We start from the raw sequence: 25621 nt of genomic DNA on the forward strand, positions 1-25621 counted from the left end.
ATTTCATAGAGTTTCCATGGACTTAACTTTGCGACTTCATTCTTTGCATTAAAAAAATCAAATGAAGTTCCATCAACCTCCTGGGTGAAAAAAGAAGTTTGAGTTCTATGGATTAGTCCTAGTATGTAATCAATCAATTTTATTTGAAGGCTACTTGAAATTTGTTGTTCTAAGCTCGTCCCTCTCCCCTACGGATAATACGTAGGGGAGAGTTGTACTTGATGACGCTTTTTTAGTTTTTGAGCCCCCACTTCTTTATTTCTCAATATTTTTATCCCCGCTAGAATTAAAAAAAAAGGAAAAAATTAGCTATCAAAAGCGTAATTTTAGTTGTGACGAATAGCTTTGTTTAAAATCAAAAGCGCTTTGAAAATGGAGGGGGTAGGACGAGTCAAGGGGCAACATGCTCATGAACAGTATCCTACAACAAAATCCGAACGGCGATTTTTTTGTTTTGAGCCACCTATCCATATTTTGGGAAACTGTTTGGCTTTAGACCTAAATTCGAGAGGCAAGGAACAAAGCGAATGGTAGGAACTGAGAAGAATGAAAAAAGGAGTTATAGGCTCAATTAGCCCATGGCCATGACTCTCCACCCCATCCCCCCAAAAAAATATGAACAAAATCAGACAGGCTGTCTGGAATTGTCATGGCGCGAAAAAATGAACAATAAATTATTCCCGCAGCTTTGAGGTTTTCTCGTCACTTGTCCAAAAATTGACAACGAGCCTAATGCTATTCCAGGCATTACTTTCTTCCCACCTTTCGCTTTGTTCCTAGCCCCCTAAATTTAAGTAAAAAAGCCAAACACAGTTTCCCGATATATGGACAGGTGGCTCAAAACAAAAAATCAATGTTCGAATTTTTTTGTAGGGTACTGTACGTACGTGGGGTAAAAGGGCAAAGTGAACACCTGGCGATGGCGTCATCAACTAAATTTTCTGAAACCTTTTTCCTCCAATCTCTAAACCAGCAAAACAATCAGATCCGAGAAAAGGGGTTATTGTTATTATTGTGTTATCAACCAATAATTTTCCCAATAAAAATAAATTAAAAATGGTTTCTGGAAGAGGAAAGAATTTCCTTTTAGAAACTTAATTTTTATAAATTTGTAGTTAACTAGGGAATTCCTCGAAATAAAAGAGACAACGGAATGGACGACACGATTTAAGGGTGGAAAAACTATTTTGTTTGTTGTTCCCATACTACTTCGACTATTTCAGAAATTTTTTTAAAGATGCGCATTATTAAAGGCCATAACTGGGAATTTTAAAAATGCAATCTCTCGATTGCAAGAGGACGAAAATTGGTGGGTGCCAACTTATCCACAAATCTAATTTCCCCACTCTCCCGTACCACAAATATTGATATTCATTTTATTTTATAGTTTTATGAAAACAATTTTTTTAATAATTTTAATTAAACTGTTTTAATTTACATTATTTTTTGGTAGAATATTGGTAGCATTACATGTGAATAAATACAAATTAAGTAAGGGGCAAACACTCTCATTTTCTTACAAAAGAGCCAATATTGCAGCTAAAACTAGGCACAATTCTGTAAACTGCATATTCAAAAAATTGGTAAAACTCCGTCAAAACGGGTTTAGGATACTCGAATAAAGGCAAAAAACCTTGAGAAAAGAACATTAAATGCATTAGAGAATTCATTTCCACAATCAATAATATATAAGTCAACGACGAGAAAAAGGGTTTCAGTTTGATGATGGAAAACAACAAAGGAAAAAAGGAACTCAAAATACAGTAGACAATTTATTACCTTGAGAAAACGAGACAAAATATATTTTAATTACTACGAAAAGAATACTAAGACTCATAGTACTCACATAGTACGTACCCGTTCTACGTAGATACTCACATAGTACGTACCCGTACTACGTAGAACGGGTCTCAAAATTTAGAGTGTGATTTTTACCTAAATGTTTAATGTGGACACAAGGGAGCAGTGTAATGTACTACCAAGGCACGTTTTTGAAAAAGTTGTTGCAAGTAAAAAGTGTGAACCTGGTCCAAGAGTTACAGCAAACCATAGACAGCCAGTAAACGTGGTAGGACAAGAACGACTTGATGTGGCGTATAACAATATTTCCTTTAATTTGTGTCGTGGCTGAAGACGTTGATGTTCCGGTGTTGGCGGGGTCTGCCTTCGTGTAAGGTCCTCAATGTAGTCAAGTTAATTGATTCATTACAAAACCCTAAAATGAAAAGTGAACCTTTTATTCATTAAGAAACATCAGTGACTAATTTAATTAACAAATTTGAGTCAGTGTTCAATTGAATTGACTGCCGGTAGAACATGGCATTTAAATTTAAAAGTCAGCTTACCTTTGGTGTGCCCAGCTCATCATAGAGACCCAGTTTAAAGAAAAATTTTAGGAAATGAAACATATTGGTTTAATTTTGAAAATAAGCGATCCTACTGATTGGGTTAGTCTCATCATATTTCATCAACTTCACTTAGCTGCCGATCCTACATCTCTTACTAAAATGGCTACACCGTTTGTTGACGATACAAATTTCGACGGCTACCGTTGTCATCAAGTCCCGAAGCTTATCAACAAATAAGGGTTGATCTGTCATCATCAGATGATGTTAATGTTGTTGCTGAGTGAATAAATGAAATGAACAATATAGAATATTTCTCTTTAATGTATTTGCCATAAAGGCTTTACATACCTATCTACGTATGGTTGAGAACACAAGTGACAAGTTTTACTTTACTTCCGTAGGGACTCACTTTTGAGGTAGAGAGACAAGCTGCAGCTAAACAGTTGCCTGGGTTTCCGCAACTCATGGGGTTTGGCAACCAGAAACGGTGCACACAGATTTCTCTGTTCCAACAATCCCACTCAGAGAAATTAGAGTAAATAAACAGAAAAAAAGGTAACTGTAGGTTAAGTGGTTGACACAGAGGAGATAATTCCCCTTTTTAGCCTTTTCTTTTTTTTGTGGAGGGAACAAACATTATTTAATAGGGTGGACACTAATCAGCTCGCAAAATTTCTTGAAGTCAGCGTGGGGTAGCGGCTTTGTGAAAATGTAAGCCAGTTGCTTTTTTGTGTCAATGCTCACCACCTTGATTTCTTTCTCTTCTATGTAGTCGCGAATGATGTGGTAGGCTAACCCTTATGTGTTTGGTTTTTGGGTGGTAGGCTGGATGATTGGCCAATTGAATTGCTGCTTTATTATCACAAAAAATGGTGACAGGACGGTTGCTTTCTAACCCCAATTCTTGAAGAAACCACATTAGCGAAACCACCTCTCTCGACTCATCGCTTGCTGACTGGTATTCAGCTTGAGTGGTTGATGCTGCAGTTGCCTTCTGGCGCCTGCTGGACCATGAGACGGGGCCGTGTTAAAGCAAATAAATATCCAGATGTTGAGCGGCAAGAGTCAAGGTCCCCGGCGAAATTGGAGTCAACGTAGCCAACTAGTTGGAATTGGTTACTCCCACTGCTCCCACTGCTTCCGCCAAAGGCAAAGCATAATCCGTAGTGAAACGTAGTGAAACGTAGCTTTTAGGTAGGCGAGGATGTTCTTAACGGCTGCCCACTGTTGTGAACCCGGATTTTGGCAGTAACGGGCAGTCTGATTGACGGCAAATGCGATATCGGGTCGTGTCATAGGAGTCAGGTAGTTTAAGCAGCCGATCGACTCCTGATATGGTACTTCCGCCATCGCCCCTTTTTCAGCTCTAGTGGAGGGAGACATCTCCTTTGATAGTCGGACATGGGGATCAGCTGGAGTGGTTCTCGGTTTACACTCGGCCATGTTGAATCGATTAAGCATTTTTTGAATGAAGGCGGAAGAGCTAATGTAGATTTTCCGGTCCTTTCTGTCTCTTTCAATTTTCATTCCAACGAAACGACCAGTCGGAAGCGTCCTTATTTCAAAGTGTTTGAAGAGAAAGGTGTAAACATCGGCTATCGCCTCTTTGTTGTTGCTGCACAGGAGTCCGTCGTCGACCCAAATCACCAAAATTAGAATCTCCTCCTCTCTAGAACGGAAATAAACACAGGAGTCGTGTTTGCTTCGCACAAATCCAAACTTGAGAATGAAGTCGTTGAACTTGGCATTCCAAACACCTGGAATGCCAAGGAGTGCCTGTTTGAGACCGTAGATGCATTTCACGAGTTTACACACAAGATGTTCCTTGCCTGGTTCGACGAACCCTTCGGGCTGGGTGATATAGATGTCCTCTTTTACTAGTCCATAAAGAAATGCTGTCTTTATGTCGAGTTGTGACATCTCTAGATCGAGAACAAAGCACATAGATAGGATCACACGAAGAGAGTCGTACCTAACGACTGGTGAGTAGGTTTCTTCATAGTCGATACCTTTTGTCTGAGCATGAGCATACCATTTCGCAACAAAACGGGACTTGTACCTTGGTAGAGTAGTTAGGTTACCGAGCTTTACTTTAAAAACCCATCGAGTTCCGATTGCTTGTCTCCCTGCAGGTAATATTTCCAACGTCCAAGTGCCGTTTTTCAGGTGCGAGTAAAATTCATCTTGCACTGAAGCTGGCCAAAGATGAGCCTCATCGCAGTTCACGGCTTCTTTGAATGAAGTCGGTTCAAAGTGTTCTGAGATGTTTTCAGCATCCAGCATCAGCAACCAGAAACGGTGCACACAGATTTCTCTGTTCCAACAGTTAAGTCGCATCCCATTTTTTGTCGGAGTAATAATGCACCGAGACTCTGACAACTGAGAAACATATCAACTTGGAATTACAATATGCACTTCATATTTTTTTTTTGTCAAGGACATTAATTACAATTTTAATTCTGAAAATCATCGATCCCTGCAAGAGTATATTTGATTCCAGACGACTTATTCAGTCTTTTGTGCTAGAATTGTAAATTACTAGTGGGATCGCTCATGAGCGATCTTTGGTCTTGTTGGTAATTGGTCTTGATTTCGGAATCGCTGCAGCGATCCCGAAATGTTATTTGAATTAGAATTATAGTATAAATAACGGATTTTGACACCCAATAAGTAGACAATATATTTAGCTCTTTAAAGTTCTTTTTCCTCGCTACATATAACGCCCCTTTTTCCTCAGACTTTTTCCAATGTTATTTAAGAACGTAATATAACGGGCAAAATACAAAAAATTGAGCGAGGGAGCTCAACCAAAAAAAAATTTTAATTTGTGAAAAAAATACCAACAGGAGAAACAAAAAAGTTTTACGCAACATTTGATTGTGATAGCTGATGTTTGGCAAGGCTGTTTAACAAAGATTTGCAAGTAAACAATGCTGCTTGGCAAAGGAAACAAAAAAAGTGACTAGCATTCTGGCAAGAGGTTCCGAACACGGTCTATGTTGATGGTATGGTGGCGAGGGCCACCATAAATATCTGATAATGTTCGATAAACCCTGAGTGGTGCCGTACAATTTACATAAGCCTTAAGAGCCTGAACTGAACAACAATTCGGATCAGATAGGGAGGGAATTGTAATGGTTTGTAAAGGCCCACCGTGTTGAGCTTTACTTGATTTAAGAAGAAAGAAATCGCTTTCTGAAAATTGGATAGAATGAAAACTTATAGTGACAAGTTCCGAAACGTGGAGAAGTGACGCCAAAGCAAGCAATACCGTCATTTTTTTTGTTAACAAGGAATGGGATATATTATGAATTCTACTTAGTGTAGCCATGAATTGAATGACGAAGGATGGATCCCATGAGCAATTGTACTTAGGTTTGGGGGGATTCAAATTTTAACATCTATCGAGGAGATTTTTAAAATTGGGTGAATCCCAAAAACCCTCTATGGGAGGTATATGTCCATAATTTTGAGCTGGGTTTGAACTAACGCTTCTTCCATCGCATTGGCCACTTTAAGAACGCATTTGTTCTTGGATCGGCGACTCATCCATGCATCCCGCTAGAGTCAGCAAACAAACCACTGACTATCAGTGTGGCCATGCGTTTTTTTTTTGCCCTTTTATTTTGCCCCTTTAATAATTGAAAAAAAAACATGTATGAGGACCTGTTACTTTTAAAATATAAAGGAAATGTTTTTTGCATTGCCACTCAACCCTAATGCCCGAACGTCCAACTATAGCCTATCCCAACTCACAGCGAAGAATCTATTATAATTGCCACGGTAAGTTTGACCATCAGGTCTGTGTGTGTTGCTTATATTTTTTGTATTTTAACTCTGGACATATTTTGTTTATAGGGCTCGGAAATCTTTACGGTGGCTGCACTGGATTCAATAGTAATCGAATCGGAAACATTAAGCGTTTTATGCGGATGGGGATGATAGTTTGTGAGTAGCATATATTTGTGTGCATTTTACCATTTTATTCGCATAATAACCCACTGCTACTTTTACATTACAGACCGCCAACTAGTTGAACACGAGATCCAGAGCCTGCTCAAGAAACTTACTGCTGCTTTCCTTGCCGGCCATTATAATTGGTTACCAATATTGCAACGATTAACACAAACGATCGCTCTTGAAAAACCACCAAATTGACGTGTTTTTATATTTGTTCAGATGAGTAGATGACGATACGTGTACAACATTTGATGGTTAACGGAACAATCCAAGCAAGTAGTACTGAAATTTTGAAATAGAGATATTATTCCATTATTAACCATTTATCAGTTCCAATATTTAAAAATGTTATATAAATCGTAAGTTCATATTAAAAGAGTCACAAAAATTTCTTTGAGATACTACATGGATAGAAAATGTAATCTATCGAAACGACAGGCACGCATTTCATAATTTTTTGTACTGGTTGTGCAACGCAATGAAAGAAAATTTTTAACTGGACAACGAGACACCGTTTTCCGATCAGGAAGAAATTTCATTGACTAGTGAGGTTGCTATGGTGACCTTTAAGTCAAGCCTCAAGGCAAGAACTGTCACATTTTGTTTTTGCAGTTTTTTTTTGCAATGTTGTGCAACATACAAATAGTAATTAATCCATTGAATTTGCATGCAATGTAATTTAATTAACATAAAAAAACAAATAAAAATTTCACATATATATATAACAATTTGCGATCACATTTGTTTTTTCAATACGAATGATTCTGAGACTACTCTGCTAAATTTAGTTATTAGAAACTACTGCTAGTGGCGTTACTAAAGATTTCTTGTGCGTCAAATGCATGAGGACTATGTGAACTATGTGGATGCCGTTGTGGTAACCTTTTGGAGGATGACAAATTCGATGGATGCGGTCGCTTTGCAATTAGACGATCATCAGACCGATACTTTTTGAAACGAGTATTGATCGATAATGGGAAAATCATCGATCGATTAAATGGCCGATACTTTTTTTGCAAATTTAAGGGAATCCGACGTTAATTCTTCAGTTCAAATTTTATTTCTGACATCAAATAAGTAACATTAAATCGCCAATTTTTGGACATCAAAACTATTTCAAATATTTTGACTAAGCAGAAAAAAGGTATTAAAGTATACATCTGCAAAATTGTGCAAAATGAAACATTTATACGCATTATTATTTTGTATTAGAAAAACATTTTTTTTATTTAAAAAATCATCGTAAAATCATAGTTCACGGCGATACCGACACTTTTTATCTGAACCACACCCAATAACTGAAAATCGAAAAATTGGGTATCGCTATTGTAATCGAAAATGGTTTTTCAAACTATCTGTTCGCAAGCCTGACGACCATTTATGATTGCATTGGATTTGGTAAAGTTTGTCGGGTTTGACAAATCCAAATCATTTCGACAATTTCCAAATACCAATCAAATCATTTTGTAAAATATTTAAAAATTTAAAATCAAATCAAATGAAAAAAGAGTCAAATCCAAATCAATCCGAAATTGATTTGATTTTGGTCAAATCCAAATCCTCCAAATCAAATCCTCTTCAAAACTTTTTTATAGAGTGGTTCGAGGTTGCCATTTTGGATACTTATTAGTCCCAGGTTGCTGCAACCACAACCCAATAAGCATTGACATTGTCTATAAGCAAAGTGTAGGAATGGAACAGAGATAAGGAGATGGCTTACTCTGTGTAAAGTCCAGCAGTCGACATTTTTCCCCCTCCTCCTCCTCAGACGACGAATTCGACTGCGCTGCTCCTAGTGGCTCGTAACAAACACAGAAACTCAATGTGTAAAATGAATTTTTATTGAAAGAAGGAAAATGAGCTCAAGTGAGGCCAGGAGCATGGTATAGGAGTTAATGGTACGCTAGGTTGTCCCATTTTTATCAAATTTTTTAATTTCGTCTTGGGGAACGAGATCGGGCTGTGTTGACCTTAAAAAAGAGATTTCTTTTTTTCTTAAAACAAATTAAATTTTGGCGTGCCCCTACTCAAAAAATGTTTTTTTTTGTACCTTTTTTTGTATTATTTAATTTATTTATATTTAACGAAGTATAATTACACTTCGTGGTTTAGACAGAAATATGGTGATTATAAGAAGAGCTTATGTTCAAAATTTGAACAAAATCAGAGCTCATTGAAGGGTGACCCTGACTGAAAAACATAACTCGCTTACAGTATACGCTCGTATACGCGAATACCCCAAAAAAATTTTATTCGTTTTTCCAACTGAATAACCGGGAAATGAACTTTTATACATGATGAAATAGTTAACATTATTGATATAATTAAAGTTCACATTTTTAAATTACTCAAAAATGTTTTGTTCGCTATTTGGGAACGAATTTCTTCGGAGGGTATTTTTCATTGGCAACATTGTAGCCTAAAAAGGTAAAATCATAATACTGGAAAAATGGTACTCAGCAACATTTTTTAGTAATTTCAAAACGTGAACTTTAAGAACAAAAAAATTATTTTTGGAGGAGGGGCACCCCTAAATTTTTTTAAGGTCATAACACACCCCGATCTCGTTCCTCAAAAATTCGATTAAAATGGGACACCCTAGTGGTACACGTAGAGAGAGGGCACAAATGGGAAGAAAATTGGAATCCTTGAAAGCGGCCACTGTTGCCGGGTGTGTAGCGGAATAGTCTACTTTAAAATGGAGTCTTATATGGGACTACCCCCTTTAAAGCCCTACATTTATGTGTGTAATAAATTTCAACTTTTAACATTTGTTTATTATGTGTAGAATAAATTTTTATGCAAAGTTCGTGTAATCAATTTATAAAAAGAACGCCGAAGTATTAAAAAAAAATTAAGAAAGTGACGAAATTGCAATCGCCGAGGTATAGGGGTGTCGATTTCCTTGTTTCTTTGGCTCTTTTACCCGCAGAACAAATATATGCCGGGTTTACGGCAGTTTTTAAATTTTGTTAGGTAGTTTTAACTTTGTTTTGTTGTTTGCTTTTATTTTTCAAGCAATGCAACAAGAAAATGCGACCGACTTGCAACTTGAGAATAAATAACTTATTCTCAAATGTTAAAGTCCTCACGATGATTCATGCCCGTTGTCATGGGCAGAGACAAAGTTCTGGGCTTTTATCGAGATCTATTGTCTATGAGATCTATTATCAATTAATTTAATCTAATTTAAGTTCATTTTTGGCGAATAAACAACTGTCTAATATGTTTTAAAATAATATTATTCGGGGGACGCTATTGTCTAGAATTTAGTTTAGTTTAAATTTTAATGGAGTTCTATTGTCCTGGAATTTTGAAAAAAAAAATCTTAGGAGAAATATTGTCCAGGAGATCTAAATGGACAGGAGATTAACAAGAAAAGGAGTTCCACTGTCTCGTTCTCGTTGTTTTTAATTATTTGCAATGTTTCTACATGTTTATTTCAGCAATTGCTATTTAGTATAACCTTACCTTTGACGTCATCCCGATTTCAATTATTGTTAATAGATTAATTGTGTTTGATCTCTGTTAGATGTGGTTTGATCGCTGTTAAAAACAATGATTTTTGCGGATTTTTGTTTAATCTGTGTTTGATTTCCTTTGATCTACGTTTGATCAATTTGATCCATGTTTGATTTATAATTAAATAATTTTCTTTTATTATTTTTTTGTATAATGATAGAAAGCCAAAACTATGGGGTGCCGTTTTCTATGGGGTGCCGTTGTACCTTTTTACCAACAAAGAAATATTAAACAATAAATTAAACATTATAATAACTTAAATCAATCGTGATCTTGTATTCTAACAGAAATCTAACATTCATTACACAATTCTAACATTCATTTAACATTCATTAAATACCAATAACGCCGAGGTAACACTCTTTTGATTCAAATAAAACATACACAATGAAATGTAAAATTAATCAAACCATCTATCGATTAACATTAGAAAAAACAATCAATCTTTCTGGTAAGCTATTATTTAATAAACCATGTATTTGCAAACCTAACATTAAATCAAACATCATTCGCAATCTAACAGATAAATTAATTGCGATAAATTAATCAATCATGTAATCAAACAGTTTATTTTAATAACAATTTAAAGGAAATGGATATGGTTAACATTTCAAAAATGAATATTTAATTATATTCCTTGAATCAATCAATTAACAAATGAAGTGTAGAGGCTAAGCTAAAAATTAGAAATAAAGAATCATTAAAATTGTAATGTAATTGAAGTTTGAAAAACAATTAAGGATTCAGCAAAGCGTTTATTTGTTGGGTAATAGACTCATTGGCTTTGTAGAATACTTCTCTGTCAGGCCACTAGAGGCATCATAAAATAACAGAAGTCCGCAGAAGTACTCATACGCACGTAGTAGCCTACTCATATTATATATACGCAACCGTCCGCAACAAGCAAAATTGTCCCATCACAGTTGCGCATATTGGTTGCATTTATTCGTTTTTATATCACGCTCATTTTCTGATACAAAATATATTTGGGAACGTGGATTTAAAATTTTTATTCGTTATCAGAAAATAATTTTCATATTAAAACGAATGTGAACCAACACGCGCGAATCCCGGGACACGTTCCACGAGTGCATTTTCAAAAATAAAAAAAATTTGTTTGATGACTGACTTTTGAATTTGTTTGCTACTTTAAAAGTTGTCCCTGTTCTCTGCGTGAAGCCAGTCAATTTCCCAATTCCTTATTTCTGGTAGGCCTACATGTATACGATCTGAAATAATTTTTCGTAAACATGATGGGGGCGAATGGGGATGATGGTAGATCGCCATTCTAGATATAACGTAATGGCATGAAATATAATGAAAATCAAGTACAGAAATTAAATTACAAAATTAGAAGTGCAACAGCATCATAATTGGTGTTTTGTGTTGCGTGATTCTGACCGCTAGATGACAAAGTTTAAAAAAGGGGCGGGGAGAAAAGAATGGGGGCAAAACCATTTGCCATATCCCATATGAGTTGTTAATGCTCCGGGGTTAGTATAGGCTACATTATATCTGAATTTTTGTTTTATTTTTTAATTTGCCTGATTGAATAATAGATAATAGGTTTGATGCAGGTTTACGGAGCTATTATTTTACATTTGATTTTAAGGTTAGGTTTGATTGCAAATTAGATTTGATAAATCTAATATCCCAGGTTTGACGCTATGTTACCCTTTGATGTTTGTTTAGATAAGTGTTTTATATAATGTTGTTTGTTTAATTATAGATTGATGTTAAATGATAGATTTGTTGTTAAAAAGGTACAACGGCACCCCATAGTTTTCCCGAATAACAGCATATGAAAGAGTCAAACAGCAATCAAACAATGAGGAAACATAGAGGTAACTCAAATTAATCTACCAAACTAAAATCAATCCGAATCAAACAAAGATTAAACAAAAATCAATGTTTTTAACAGCAATCAAACACATCTAACACGCAGCTAAAACAGATCTAACCGAATCAAACGTGATTTATTGATTAATAATCAATTAAATGAATTGTACGGAAATTGAAACGAAGTATTAAATGACAAAAGTTGAAATAAATTGGCAAAAATATTATAATTAATTAAAGAAAACGGGAAATATGATGAATACAATAATTCGAAAAGTAAACATAAAATCAAATGGCAACATTTGTATAAAACCAATGGGCTTTTTTTTAATTACCCCACAAATGTTATAAATAAAAGTCACAATGTTCTGAAACAACAAATGAGTGCCCATTATTCAATGAAAAATGTGTATTTAAAATTAAACATACAAACAATGAGTAATGTTTAATAAAACAAAAGGCTTTTATTGAAAATATTCCACGAATCTTGAATGAAAAATTCACAATTTAATAATTTAACTGAATGGAGTCAATGGACAAATGAATGAACAGTGTTCAATAAAAAAGTACATATATTTCAAACGTGCAATACTATGAAACTCGGGAAATGTAATATTTTAGGAAAGAATTATTATTTTTCTTAAAAAAATGTCACGACCATACAAGAAATAAAAACAAAAATGAACTAAACGTATTAGCGTGTATCAGCATAGCCTATAGCATGCAAACCGTATGTTGGTTTACTACGGCTTTACTAGGCGTCTAATGATCTACCTTAATACCCCTCAGCTAGATATTCTTATTGAAGAAAACAATTATAAATTCAAAAATGAAAATAAATAAATAAATAAAAATAAGCTAGTTACGTGAATTTGTATTTGTATTCACATAGTTTCACGTGGAATGGTGAATGGGAATGGGAATGGGCAGAAAAACAGACTAGTACCTTGGTAAATGCCTTTGGCTCTACCTGTGGTCTACCTGTAATTCGCCAACTTGGCCCTGAAAATTACAAATAAATTGCACCATGTTGTACTATAATTGTAATTAAAATACAATAGTAAAAAAACATACCAGGAGGGGGAGTACGGAACTTTTGGGAGCGTTGTTTTAATCTCGAACCACGATCAAGAGCTTCAGGAGGGACGTAACCATATCCAGGTAGCACAAAGTTCTGGGGGCCATTATAACCAGAGGCACCTCCAATTGAAATCGATTATTGTTGCCTTTCATTTTGATTCACGGACGAGCCAGCAGCCGATGAAGAGGTTGGATAACACCCTAATTGTGGCCGAGGCGGTGTTTGTCCCTGCTGACCACCGGTAAATGATGTTGGAGCTACCACACTGCCACTTGGTGCTTTAGTTTAAACGAATATGATACGATTCATGTTTGGCAAAATTAATAATTGAAAATGGTTTGTACTTACGGTTCGACGATGAATGGTTTTGAAGGGCAGATTGCAGGGCATAGGCCAATTGCCCACTTGCCAGTGCAGAAGTTAGTAAACGGCTAAACGCGTCGGGATCCATTTCCAAACTAAACGTTTAGATGCCAGAAACGCCAACCAGCAGACATTGAAACAAATGAAAATGGGAGGGAAGACCGGGAAAAACGGGTAGGTGCTAGATTGTCAAATTTGTTGACAATAGGTTAATGGAGGCGTTTTTATTTATATATTTTCCGCATATAATCCCACTCGCTCCCACTTGAATTGCATCAACAATAGAAATTCGAATTCAAGTGAGTGCCGGGAGCCTAATATGTGTTACCATGTAAAATTTTTATTAATCAACGCCCCGCGCTAGGAAAGGTATTTCCGCATGTTTCATTATCTGTTCGCCGTGCCAAAATTTCGTGAGAGGATCATATGGCACGTCCACGTTATTGCCGCCACATCTATTCGATTGATCTAACCGAATTTTTGATCGATCTGACATAGAATTTTAAATAGACTTATATCACCAGAAAAAAATGCAAATCAAATTCTATTTGTATTTGTTTTCCATTCACGTAAAGTGAAATTAGTCGGATGTGATTTGGTTTTTTATCGAAATGGTTTCGAATTTTCGAAAACCATAAATTAATTTTACCGAACGAGTAGTAACTGGGTAATCGAATGGTGTTTTGAATTTTCCAAAACCAGGAATGAATTTTTAAAATCAAGTTCGAATTAGCTTATTGATTATTTTCGAAATATAGGGATGAATTGCTCATTACGCGAAAAATAATGACTTCGAAGGAATCGCGCTAGATCTAGCGCCATCTAAGCACTTATGACGCTAGCAAAGTTTTTTTGCTATTAGCTTGCGCGAAATGCGCAAAATTTAGCCCAATACATTTTATCACATTTACGAAAAGCGCGTGCCCGTCCGTATTTTAGCGCTTAGCGTGGGTCCGTCGCTTATTTAAGCGCTAAGGTCGCCCATCCGCTGTTTTTGGCGGCTCAATCTGGGCGAAAAATAACTCATTCAAATATTTTGCGCTAGTAAAGCGCTATCTAAGCGCGCGTGGCGCTAGCGATGTGTTGGCGATAAACTTACGTGCGATGAGCTATATTCAGCGCATTTCTTTATTCTTCGCATTATTTACGAAACGCGCAAGCGCTTCTTTAATTTAAATAATTGGTTGCGAAAGGGAGAACGATTGCGGTGAATGGATGAGAAGCGCGCGCCAATACATGATATTAGCGCTTGTCGCAGGTCTGTTCGCTATCTTAGCGCTAATCGTCGCCCGTCCACTTTTTAAGACGGCTCGCTGGGCCAAAAATTTTAAATTGTTCGCGCTGGATCTAGCGCTAGCGCTAGCGCTAGCGCGCATGGCACTAATGATTAATTTCAAATTAACTTGTGCGCGATGTGCGAGCGGGATAAATAATGAAGTGAAATATGTCGCGCTAGATCTACCGCTATCTAGGCTCTATTACCCTTATTATGATTTATTTGTGATTGACTTGCGTAAGATGCGCTAAATATTGCGCATCGTAGTTAATCACAGGTAAATCATAAGCGCAATACGCTCTTATACAGCGCTAGATCTAGCGCTAAATATTTATTTTATAAAATTATGCGCGCGTCGTAATTTATGTAATGAACTTATTCAGAGCTGAATTTCAGCTAAATTTAGCGCATTTTTCATTGAGCGCATGTTATTTTTAAGTTTATCATTACGCTGCGATATAGCTAGATGCAGCGCTAAAAATTAGACATTTTTTGCGCAGCGAGCCGCCTTAAAGTCTTAAACAGCGGACGGGCGACGATAAGCGCTACGCCAAGCAGCCTGACTCGTGATAAGCGCTGAAAAATGGACGGGCACGTACGAGCTACTCGTCCAGTCTCCGCAATGGTTTTCTTTTCCAGAACCATTTAGTTAAATTAACGAAGCGCTTGCGCGTTTCGTAAAAAATGCGATGCAATGTATTACGCTAAATTTAGCGCATCGCGCGCAAGTTAATCGCATATACATCACCAGCGCAATGTGCGCTTAGACAGCGCTATGTCTAGCGAGAGACATTTGATTTAATTATTGTTGGCGGAAAAAAAAGCGGATGGGCGACCTTAGCGCTTAAATAGCGACGGGCTCACTCTAAGCGCTAAAATACGGACGGGCACGCGCATTTTCTAAAATACATTATAATAGGAATTGCGCTAAATTTAGCGCATCGTAGTTTATCACAGGTAAATCACTAGCGCCATACGCGCTTACAAAGCGCTAGATCTAGCGCGAAATATTTGACTTCATTATTTTTCGCGCTAAATATTTATTTTAGCTAGTTATTTGCGTTTGTAAATTATGTCATGAATTTAAATGTGCTAAATTTGACGAATTGCGCGCAAGTTAATCTTAAGTTAATTAAAAGCGCAATGCGCGCTTAGATACAGCTATAGATCTAGCGCCAACAATTAAAAATTTTTGGCCCAGCGACTCAGGTTTGCAGCTATGAATTTTAGCCCGATGTTAAATGCGCTAAATTTTGTAGATCGCGCGCAAGTAAATTAGAAGTAAGTCATCAGCGCCATGCGCGCATATAAATAGCGGAAAAATAGGCTATTTAATATAACATATAAATATGTATTTAATTGTTTTTCACGCAGCAAGCTGCGTAAAACAGCGGACGGGCGACGCTTAGCGCTTAGAACACTTATTTATTGGTCACTTTGCCGTTCCATAATATGGTATTCCTTTTTTCAGTTTTTTTTTTTTATAAAACAAAAAAGGAATACCTTTAAGTCATCAAAGAATCTCGAAGTTTAATATTAGTTGTATGTCTTCTTTTATCAATTCCCATGTATCAATCATTAATCAACAATTAATAAATGATTCAACAATGAGTGATAGGTAAATGAAAATGTATAGGTTTTATTAACGTTTCCTTTATCAATAAATATTTAATGGTTGATTTCTTCGTAGTAACTGTGGTTTCATATTTTTTTATTTATTTCGATTAGCTTGATTTATGTTTGATTATTTCATCAACGTTTAATAATTAAATACTTATATATTGGTTGATTTAATCATTTATCAATGCAAATTTATATGTTTAACGATGACACGGAGTTGAAATAAATTAAACGATAGATATGTTGTAAAAAGGGAAAAACGGCACCCCATACACCCCATACGTATGGCCCGTAAAATAGATGGTATTCGTTTTTAAACAAGAAAAAATACTATAACACTTTTTAAAAGCCACACATCAGCACACTTTTGAAAATTTATTTCTTTTATCATATAATATACATCGTGCTTTTATAAGGATTTCATCAAATCTTCGAAGGAACTCTATAAACTATCATCTGATGAACGAAACTTTCCACGAATCCATGGAAGGTAGTATGTAATTCTTGTAAAAACATCGGGAAATCCTGGTTTTGCACATCTGTGTATAGTAAAAAAGATTTATAAAGATAAGAATTTTTATAAAATGTTAGTCTGTTAATGGTTGCTCTTGGCGTTTATATCACAAATGAAACTATATTTTCTAAAAATATTTTTTTCTTTCTTGTAAAAGCGTACCCAGATCCAAATGATGTAATACCAGCAAGGTACCAACGCCCGTCACGTAAGCTACATTGAAGAGGTCCACCTGAATCTCCCTGAATTCAATGAACTGAGTATTAGTCACGTTTCAGCTTTTATAATTACAATAAAAATTTATCTGTTCTGGGGAACAATTTTTTAACTGATTAAATTCCGGGCCCTTTCCTACCCTTTGCAAAGCCGTTTTAAAAACGGGGATTGGCTGACAGATAGTTAAATGTGTCGTGCAATACGAGGGAGAAATGGATTGGGTGCGGGGATTTAAAAAGTGCGAATAAACCCAAAAAGGGATGTTTGCGGATTCTTGCTATTTAAATTGTATCTGACGAATGAAACAAATCTATTCTAAGGAAAGAATCCACATCACTTTTTATTATCGTTTATACTTGTTTTTCCCTATGTATTTTTAAAAGTGAATTAACATTTCCATTGTTTTCCGTTCATGTAAATGGCTTTGACTGGAGGAAGGAAGGAGGTATTTTGTTACGATGGTGGTAGGTATAAAAAAAGGCGGTGTCACGTAAGGGAATAATCTTGGGAATAATTAGATTATGTGTACGGGGATGTCATCGATGTCAATAAAAAAATTCTAAATTGCTTAGCGTCATCATTTATGAATAAACTCAAAAATATAGAAACTATTATTAATCCCATTAAAGTTCTTCATGACGAAGAATATTGTTTTCTTTCTTACCACGCAAGTTCCAGCGCCTCCTTCTGTAATTGGCCCGGCACAAAGATGGTAGTTATTGATTGGTATGTTGAACATTGTACCATATACTTGTTTGCAGTGCGAATTTTCTACCACTGCCATTAAAGATGATTCAGTGAAACCATAGTATTTTTAAAATCTGTAATTCAATTACCTGGTAATTCAGTTTGATGGAGAATGTTTTCCAGTTTATTCCCTTTTTTTGACTGTCCCCATCCTGTTAATACAGTAATCATTCTTAAGAAAAACTTTTGCCGCACGACTTATTTTGTGCTGAGATTTTATATTATGTTGTATCTACGTACCTGTTGCAATACACCTAACTCCTTGAAAAATCTCAACGTTATCTATGAAAAATTAATTTCGTTGTATTTCCAAGTTATCAAATTATAAAAACTGAAAAACTCCCTTGAATGTTAACTTACCATCTGTGGGTAAGCATATACCGCGAATACGATCTGTAACATTCTGAAGGCTTTCTGATTTCTGTAACTTCATTAAAGCTGTTCACATATTTCAAGGAAATTTTTTTTTTATTCCACTGACTAAAAAAACAAAAACAAAAAACAAACATACCAATATCATGGTGGTATTCTTTGAATCTTTCATGAAGATAAATTTTGTCTATCATAATCCTCTGTTCAAATCCGTCTTCTATGGCCCTGTCATGTTCTCCCACAACAGCTGTCCACTAAAAATTGATTTTCAAAAATGAGTAAATGCCATAATATAAAGTTAAAATAAAGAGTATTCAGTTTAATTACCAGTGCACTGAAGGGATAATGAAATGCATCACTGAAAAAAAAAATTTCAGAGAAATTAGTCACAATAGCAACTGCTGCAAAAAATGAACGTTAAATCCATTTTCATGAATTTAATTTAGAATTTTTATAATTCGTTATATGCAGCGCAGGCATTGCTTCTTTAAGAAAATGTCCGGTGCATACCGGTATGTAATTTTACTTAAAAATCTGTGTAAACGTAACGCCGCGTAGAGACACAAAGAAAATTCAGTATAATTGAACGCATCGTTCTGTTGGCCAAAAAGCAATATTTTTCATTTTACCCCAAGTACCCGCTCCAAGTTCCATACAACATTTCTAGTTTCTATATCTTCTAAATGAAAGACCCGAATGATTTCATTTGTTGAGGCATAAAATGAAAAGAGTGCTGTTTTACCTTCTCGTGCATTTGTGCCATTTAAAAAAAACCCACAGAAAACGCGTTTGCGTACTATATTCCCGCAAATAAAAAATTCAAAAGTTTTATTTAATTAATAGTGTCAGCGTGACACTACATTTCACGAGGTCTATTATTGGCCTACTAATTTCAAGATCTACTATACTGTCTATTGCCCTAGCTAGAATTTGAAGCTATAATTTATAAACGTTTAAAAAGCTATAAGATATAAAAATAAACTCAGAAACGGAAGAGCTAGCATGCGAATTAATGGTGTGAATTGGCAAACCAAGGGCAAATTATTTATATTATTATTATTTATTATTTTAAACCTACTTTGAAATGCAGTGTGCTGCCGTCAAAACCCAAAAATCTCCATTTAAACCATTTAACAAAACGCCTCCACACCAGTGTCCAACGAAGCCCATTTTAGGATGCAATAGTTGCAAGGAAACCTGTAAAGAATCAGTGTTTGTGGTTAGAATTACACAAGTGCTTCAATGGACGGTTTCTTGGATTTTGTGTGTAACGTTGTATATGGCTAGCTATATATGGCGTTAGTAAAGATATAGAAATTTTCTTAGCGTCGCTATGACGGGAGACTGGGTCTAAATATGACTTTTTTTTTCTCTGTTTTTCTATCACTTTTAAATATTGGGCGCTACCTACCGCCCTAGGTTCAGAATAGGTTTGCTTTGAAAAAAAAAAGACAGGACTAAAGATTTTATTATTGTTGTAATCTGCAATTTAATAATTTAATTCGTTAATCGTTGATTCACGCGGAGAGGGAAAAAAGTTTAAACTATAACTTTTGGGGCGTATAACGGACTCGATCCATAACAATGACTATTTCAGTTTATGAAATTTTAGGCTTTAGCCTACTCTGACCAACAACTATATTGAAGCACTTTGAAAATTGTAACTTACTTGCCACGGCCACGCTCCTGGTTTGCTTTGTTTTCCATTGATAATTCTGGCTTTCAGCCTTTCTCGTTTAAGAAAATCATCTTCTTTAAAATCTTTTTTGAAAATTGCTGACAATACAGAATTCCTATCTTTTTGGACGATGGAGCCCAGATGTTGATCATCGCGGGGTCGTCTTTGTCTGTAAAATTTGCTGATGCCACATTCTGTTCGATTGTAATAATAGATTAGAATGATTAAGCCGTTATATAATTTTTAAAGTTTTTGTACGTATGTTGAACGTGAATGTTAACGGTTATAACAATTAAGAATTAACAATAACCCATCGAGAAATGATATATATTCCTTTCTTATGTATATTCCCCCCCCCCCACCTCCCCGTTTTGGGTTCCATTCAATCTCATGATACGTACTATATGCTTTACGTGTGTTCCCGTGAAGTGTTTAACTAGGTTACCATATATTCGCTAGCCGCTAAAGATAGTAAATTCGCCATTTCAACTATAGAAAATACTAAGCTTCACAAATAAATGTATTTGTCGAAGCAGCCCTAACCTTACATTTGCTTTTCAGCTGTTAGCCTGTAAATAAATATATCATTTTTGAAACTACCAAAGAAATGCAAAAAATTAAACGATACCAACAAAAATACAATTTGTTGCTGAATTTCAAAAATGAGATGATACATTACCTTGGGAAATCACTGTGTCAATATTGCTCACTGGATCGGAAAATGGAAAAGATGAAAATGGAAATTGCTGGTAACCTTCTTGAAATTCCGTAGGAATATCGAAGCAGCAAACACTGCCGATTCCCATTGCGAAAACTATTGATACTAAAAGTAACAGAACGTTCACGGTACAACATTTCTTCATTTCTATGTGTACAATCCACACCAAATTCGGTCGACGGTTTGTATTTTAGAATGTAACAACAACGAAATTTCGTCACAATTCCGCTTTTGAAGTATAACACTCAGTGTTTCCTGATAACGGCTAGTTCCGCGTTGGAAGACATAGCACGGTCGCGTAACTTGGTCCACTGAAGAAATCACGACTGGGAGCAACGACAAGTAACAAAAAAGAAAAGCAAGTCCGAAAGATTTAACGGCGAAAAGGGAGGCGCTTATACACAATGATCCATAATTTGATTGAAAAGCTATGATGACTCATGTGACGTTGATAGTTTTATCAAAACATTTCCTTGTAACTTGTGAAGAGACCAAACACTACCTCATTGCGAGGCACTAGGAACACCACTGAATGCCTACCGCTCGTGGTTGGATTTCGTAGACTTTTAATCGTAACATTTCTCTTCGTCATCCTTTCATTTGTTCTGCTCTCTCCTCACTTTCTCCTAGGTTCCGCAATTTCCAATGGTTTACCGAAGAAATCCAGGTCACGTCGCTATTAAACTAACGTTATACGCTGCATGGCTGTTTACGAAGATTCATCAACCATGGAGAAGCAGCCACGCAAACTATGCGCCCTAATACTTTCTATTCACAACCGTTTACACATCAATTACGCTTAAACACTAACAATACCATTCAGATGTATTTAAAATTATGCAAATTCCTCTGAAACTCCCCATTTGTATGCGCGGTTGTCTCAGATATATTTGTTTAAGGTTTACAATGATTGTTACGGAAAAACCCCAAAATAGGTGAAAAAGTCTAAAATTTGTCAGCCTGCCATACGTTCAGTGTGTCATGTCGCGTCATCGTCCGATAGGCGTTTCATCCGGCTTCATCCTCATCACGTTCACACGGTACTTGCGTTTCCTCTTGCTATTCGATTTTGTTGCGGTTGTTGTTCTGAAGCCTCCGTAAAGTTGCTTGCTAATTACATGCTAATAATAAGTATCGCAGCAGCAGATTCGTTTACCAAATTGGGAGAAAATAGAATTTGGAGAAAGCAGGCCATACTTTTATTGTTTGGTACATTGTGGTCATAGCTTCATCCATGACTTGGTTTGTCCTATTCCTTAGTCAATTAATAACCTTCAGCTAAAATACACAACTTTCCAAAAAAGAAACTGAATTTTCGTCTTTGCCTACTAAAAGTAGGTCGGGTTATTAAAAAAAAAAATTCCAGATTTCATAAAAGAAAATTTGTCAGGTTGATCGCGGTAAAGTTTAAGTTTTTAAATCTAATGTTTAAAATATATTTATTGTAATAAAAATACTCTTAGCACAGTAGAAAACAAGATACAAAGGCTTTCCTCACACTTTAGATTTTTCAGTTTCTATACCTAAAACAAAACGCAATTGAGATATTATAGCGGTAGGAATAGGAAGATGAGGAAAAAGGGTTTCTAGATCAAATTAAGGGTATGGAGCTATCCAGCAGATTTTTAATTTTTTACAGAAATGCAGATTTCAGTTTTGGGACATCACAGTTGAAATCCTGATCCCAAATTTTAAGAGAAAAATAATTAAAATGAATTTATTAACTAATTATTTCATGAGTGATAAAGAAATAGTTGGGAGAGATTTTTTGAAATTCCAAATCAGTAAATCACGAGCTTAGTTCTATGTGTGTCCTATAAGGAAATCTATTTTTACTAAATCCATACGATACAACGATAGTTATCGAATAAGACTGAAGATAAGTGAATTTTTCCGTCAGAAACTCAGAATTCAAGAGCGATAAATGTATGAGTATGGCCAGCATAGTATCAGGCAACTCTTATTTACAGTGCGTTGCAATCGTCTGCCACCAGTAGCGCTGTGAGTCGAAAGGATAAAATGGTTTGTTTGTTTAAAAAAAAACCAAACACAGTTCGCTCGAACTAGCAGCCAACAACTCCGAACTAGACATAGAACTGACATAGATGCTAGATTGCTACTACTACTAGCTTTGTCGAGCTACACATTACCTCTGCACATTATACACATCAAAACACGGAATTTTAATTAGTTTCATTTTGATTTTCTTCCTTTTTCTCCTCGATTTACAACAATGAGTAACATATACGTTCAAGAACCACCAACAAATGGAAAAGTTTGTATTCTTTTCATGTATCATTGATTGAACTACGTGCTAAAACGTAACTTTTGTTTAGGTTGTTGTGACTACTTCTCTAGGAGAAATTGAAATAGAACTGTGGAGCAAAGAATGTCCAAAGGCTTGCAGAAATTTTGTTCAACTATGCCTTGAAGGATTTTTCAATGGAACAATTTTTCACCGAGTGGTACCAAATTTTATTGCTCAAGGAGGAGATCCTTCTGGTAAAACTTAATAATGTGATCTGTTGTTATTTATATTTGATTGAAACAATTACCACCCCTTTTTCTTAGGGACTGGCCATGGTGGTGAAAGTATTTATGGGGAACCATTCAAGGTTACATAGTATTCATTTGAATAGAATTCATTATTTCAGTCTTTATTAACCTTTTACAATCTTTTGGTATTCAGAACGAAGTTCATTCACGTCTACGATTTGTCAGAAGAGGTAAAGCAAACATCTTCTGTGTTTTTATTACATAATGTACCATTTCAAACATCTTTTTAAGGATTGGTTGCAACGGCTAACACTGGAAACAATGACAATGAATCACAGTTTTTTTTTACCTTGGGTTCTTGTCCGGAACTGCAAAATAAGCACACAATTTTTGGTAGGGTTGCTGGGAATACTTTGTTCAACATGGTAACTGACAATTTGTTAATTACGCTGGGAACAAATTATTCAAGAAATTCTAATGTACAATTTTTTCTCTTTCTCATAGATCAAATTTAATGACTTGGATATTGATAGTGTAAGTATATTTAAATTTTGAAACTCAAATAATAAAATAATAAAATCAATAAAATCATAAACGCTATAGGAAGATAGACCTCGTCATCCACCTAAAATTTTTAAAACAGAAGTTATTTCTAATCCATTCCCTGACATTGAACCAAGGATTAGCCAAGAAAATATCAAGAAACCAGAGGAAATAAAATCTAAAATAAATAAAAAAAAGTATTAAGTCCAGCTATGTAATATTGTTATAACTGCTATAAGAGCTTGTGTTTGATTCTGTAGGAATCTTCAGCTGCTTTCCTTTGGGGACGAAGAAGAAGATGAAACAGATGTTCATCAGCCAACTAAGTCTTTTCGTGGGAAATCTTCTCATGAACTGACTAACGACCCTAAACTTAGCATTGTTCCTGCAGTCAACGTAGAAACGGGGTTAACAAATAAGTACGTTTAATAGAACAAGCCGTCAGATCATTTTCAAAGACTGTGTATGGTCTACATTCATATGTAAAATTTCCATGTCATATTTTCAGCGACAAACCGACAAAAATTGAACGGCAATTTGAAAAGGTTGTGCCTCAAACTGATTTGCAACCAGAAGTATCACCTGAAAGTGTAGATGTTGACATTTCGAACCAAAAGAAATCTGAAGCAAACAACAAACTGTAAGAAACAAACAAGTCATAACAATTACTTGATAGTTATGCTCATAAGTAAATGCTTTACTTTTAGAAAGCAAATCAAAGAACAGATAAGAGACTTGAAAAGGGAAATGAAAAACCCAAGTGAAACTCCTCAAGATCAAGAATTATCTAAGAAAAGAAAAATTAGCGACAGTGAAGAAGATAATGAAATACTTAAAGATTTTCATGAGCAGCAGAAGAAGTATGCGGACATAAAAACAACACGGCGAGGAAAGGGTAAATAGATCAATTGTTTAAAATATTTGTTACCTCATCATATCATCAACAAGTTTTAATATTCTATTTGGAATAGGCACGGACCGAGAAGCTGAAACCCTTAATTTCCTTAAAAAATTTCAGAGTAAGCTTAGCCAAACTCGGACAACGAAAGGAGGCGTTGATGATATTGATGACGTAAACGATGATGATGCATGGTGAGAAATAATTTTTTATCCCTATAAATTTGAAAATTGCAGAATTTCTTTATTTCTTTCTAGGTTGAATCACACGTTGAAATTCGAAGACAAAAATCCTTCGTTAGCCCGAGATGCTAATACAAAAAGTGATGATTGGTTTGAAATCTACGATCCCCGTAACCCCTTAAACAAACGAAGAAGAGAGGAATCAAAGAAGATCATGAAAGAGAGGAAATTCAACTAAAAACTAAAAATGATCTCCAGTTTTGAAATGCACATATAAAACTCACCTTTGTTTGTTAATCTCACCAATTTCTCTTTGATTCAACGAGCTTGAAAATCAGAAACAAATGTCACTTAGGCTTGCTGGAACATAAACTTGTGTGTCAATTGTAGCCAAAGTAGTCTGCACGCGTAAAGGAATTGTTATGTAAAGGAAAATTCTCCAAAATTTTTCGTGGGATCAATATAAACGGGATTGGTCACGAACGGTCACGAAATAACCGGGGATAAAAGCAGCGTGCCTGTGTCGGTTATCTGTTGAAACATCGGACTTATGCAAAAGAATCAAGAATAGGAAATTGCAGAGCTACTAAATGTTGCTAAATGTGTGACGCGTGTTTTTATCAAACCAAATGGTAAATGCGCACGACTAAATAAATGGACTCTTCGGGGGCGCTAGGGCGGGGGCACTGGAGACTTGGTCGAAGTTGATTTTGACTTCACAAAATTTATTTAAATGAATTAAACAAGGTTCTGTTTTCTGTCTCTGCTGTCTTCGTTTTCTCAGTGAATCTGGATAGCCAGATATGGAAGCCTAAAACCGGCCTATTTTCAATATAAGACTAAACTTAATTGATCATTCCTTTGATTTTTTGTGTTCGCGATGCCTCAAATACAAAAAAGGAAAAAAAAGTCTATTATATTCTCTATATATTCATATAATAGACATTCGAAGTTTGAAATCAGCTTAGACTTTTTCATTTACGGTGAAAAATGATTTATTTTAATGATTTGATGAAAAAGCTACATTTCCTATCGATAATTCTTTTTACGAGCCCTTGAGAGACTTTGTGTTTTCGTGATGTTTCACGATTTGCAATCCCGGATCCCGGTTATCTCGGTATTAAATAAAGAAGATAAAAATATGGACTTCGTGTGCCCTTCGTGTCGTTTGAATCGTCTTGCGATTTTGCACAGGATAGATCTTTCCGGATTCTATTTCCGTATTTACTCTGTCTTTATGGGAGTGTC

The 25621-nt window shown here is 35.5% G+C and overlaps 2 protein-coding genes and 2 long non-coding RNA genes across 6 annotated transcripts; 1 reads left to right on the top strand and 3 right to left on the bottom strand.

The window, feature by feature from the left end:
• Positions 1 to 1653: 1653 nt before the first annotated feature.
• Positions 1654 to 3276, bottom strand: LOC124192071. 3 transcript variants are annotated; one of them, XR_006873570.1, is made up of 4 exons: positions 2697 to 3276; positions 2346 to 2624; positions 1879 to 2215; positions 1654 to 1779 (listed from the first exon to the last, which is right to left on the bottom strand). It is a non-coding gene; the product is annotated as an uncharacterized LOC124192071 (long non-coding RNA). The 3 variants fall into 3 exon arrangements; XR_006873571.1 differs by having other exon boundaries at positions 1879 to 1935; positions 2025 to 2624; XR_006873569.1 differs by having other exon boundaries at positions 1879 to 2624.
• Positions 3277 to 12536: 9260 nt separating this feature from the next.
• On the bottom strand, positions 12537 to 13226 carry LOC124192381. The gene is made up of 3 exons (XR_006873706.1): positions 13099 to 13226; positions 12744 to 13028; positions 12537 to 12671 (listed from the first exon to the last, which is right to left on the bottom strand). It is a non-coding gene; the product is annotated as an uncharacterized LOC124192381 (long non-coding RNA).
• A 3145-nt stretch (positions 13227 to 16371) lies between these two features.
• Positions 16372 to 20823, bottom strand: LOC124192232 (trypsin-1-like). The gene is made up of 11 exons (XM_046585434.1): positions 20216 to 20823; positions 19528 to 19730; positions 18937 to 19055; positions 18186 to 18216; positions 17998 to 18112; positions 17847 to 17924; positions 17727 to 17768; positions 17576 to 17638; positions 17404 to 17516; positions 16686 to 16765; positions 16372 to 16548 (listed from the first exon to the last, which is right to left on the bottom strand). The coding sequence occupies exons 1-11, from the start codon at positions 20397 to 20399 to the stop codon at positions 16452 to 16454; spliced, it is 1125 nt and encodes a 374-aa protein (XP_046441390.1). The 5' UTR covers positions 20400 to 20823; the 3' UTR covers positions 16372 to 16451.
• Positions 20824 to 22092: 1269 nt separating this feature from the next.
• LOC124192162 (spliceosome-associated protein CWC27 homolog) lies at positions 22093 to 24656 on the top strand. The gene is made up of 12 exons (XM_046585346.1): positions 22093 to 22529; positions 22591 to 22756; positions 22826 to 22869; positions 22944 to 22980; positions 23042 to 23175; positions 23255 to 23284; positions 23354 to 23490; positions 23554 to 23712; positions 23802 to 23933; positions 24001 to 24188; positions 24265 to 24385; positions 24449 to 24656. The coding sequence occupies exons 1-12, from the start codon at positions 22488 to 22490 to the stop codon at positions 24609 to 24611; spliced, it is 1353 nt and encodes a 450-aa protein (XP_046441302.1). The 5' UTR covers positions 22093 to 22487; the 3' UTR covers positions 24612 to 24656.
• Positions 24657 to 25621: the final 965 nt, after the last annotated feature.

This window comes from Daphnia pulex, chromosome 4 (genome assembly GCF_021134715.1).
Source record: "Daphnia pulex isolate KAP4 chromosome 4, ASM2113471v1".
In the NCBI taxonomy this organism is placed as follows: Eukaryota; Metazoa; Arthropoda; class Branchiopoda; order Diplostraca; family Daphniidae; genus Daphnia; species Daphnia pulex.

What these genes read in the sequence shown, in the direction of transcription:
- LOC124192232 (XM_046585434.1), bottom strand. Translation starts at nt 20,399, where the DNA reads ATGAAGAAATGTTGTACCGTGAACGTTCTGTTACTTTTAGTATCAATA. An exon ending in ATTATCCCTTCAGTGCACTG is followed by an intron (nt 18,113 to 18,185) that starts GTAATTAAACTG and finishes ATCAATTTTTAG; the next exon opens with TGGACAGCTGTTGTGGGAGA. An exon ending in GAGGCGCTGGAACTTGCGTG is followed by an intron (nt 16,766 to 17,403) that starts GTAAGAAAGAAA and finishes CATTGAATTCAG; the next exon opens with GGAGATTCAGGTGGACCTCT.
- LOC124192162 (XM_046585346.1), top strand. Translation starts at nt 22,488, where the DNA reads ATGAGTAACATATACGTTCAAGAACCACCAACAAATGGAAAA. An exon ending in TCTAAAATAAATAAAAAAAA is followed by an intron (nt 23,491 to 23,553) that starts GTATTAAGTCCA and finishes TTGATTCTGTAG; the next exon opens with GAATCTTCAGCTGCTTTCCT. An exon ending in AACAACACGGCGAGGAAAGG is followed by an intron (nt 24,189 to 24,264) that starts GTAAATAGATCA and finishes TATTTGGAATAG; the next exon opens with GCACGGACCGAGAAGCTGAA.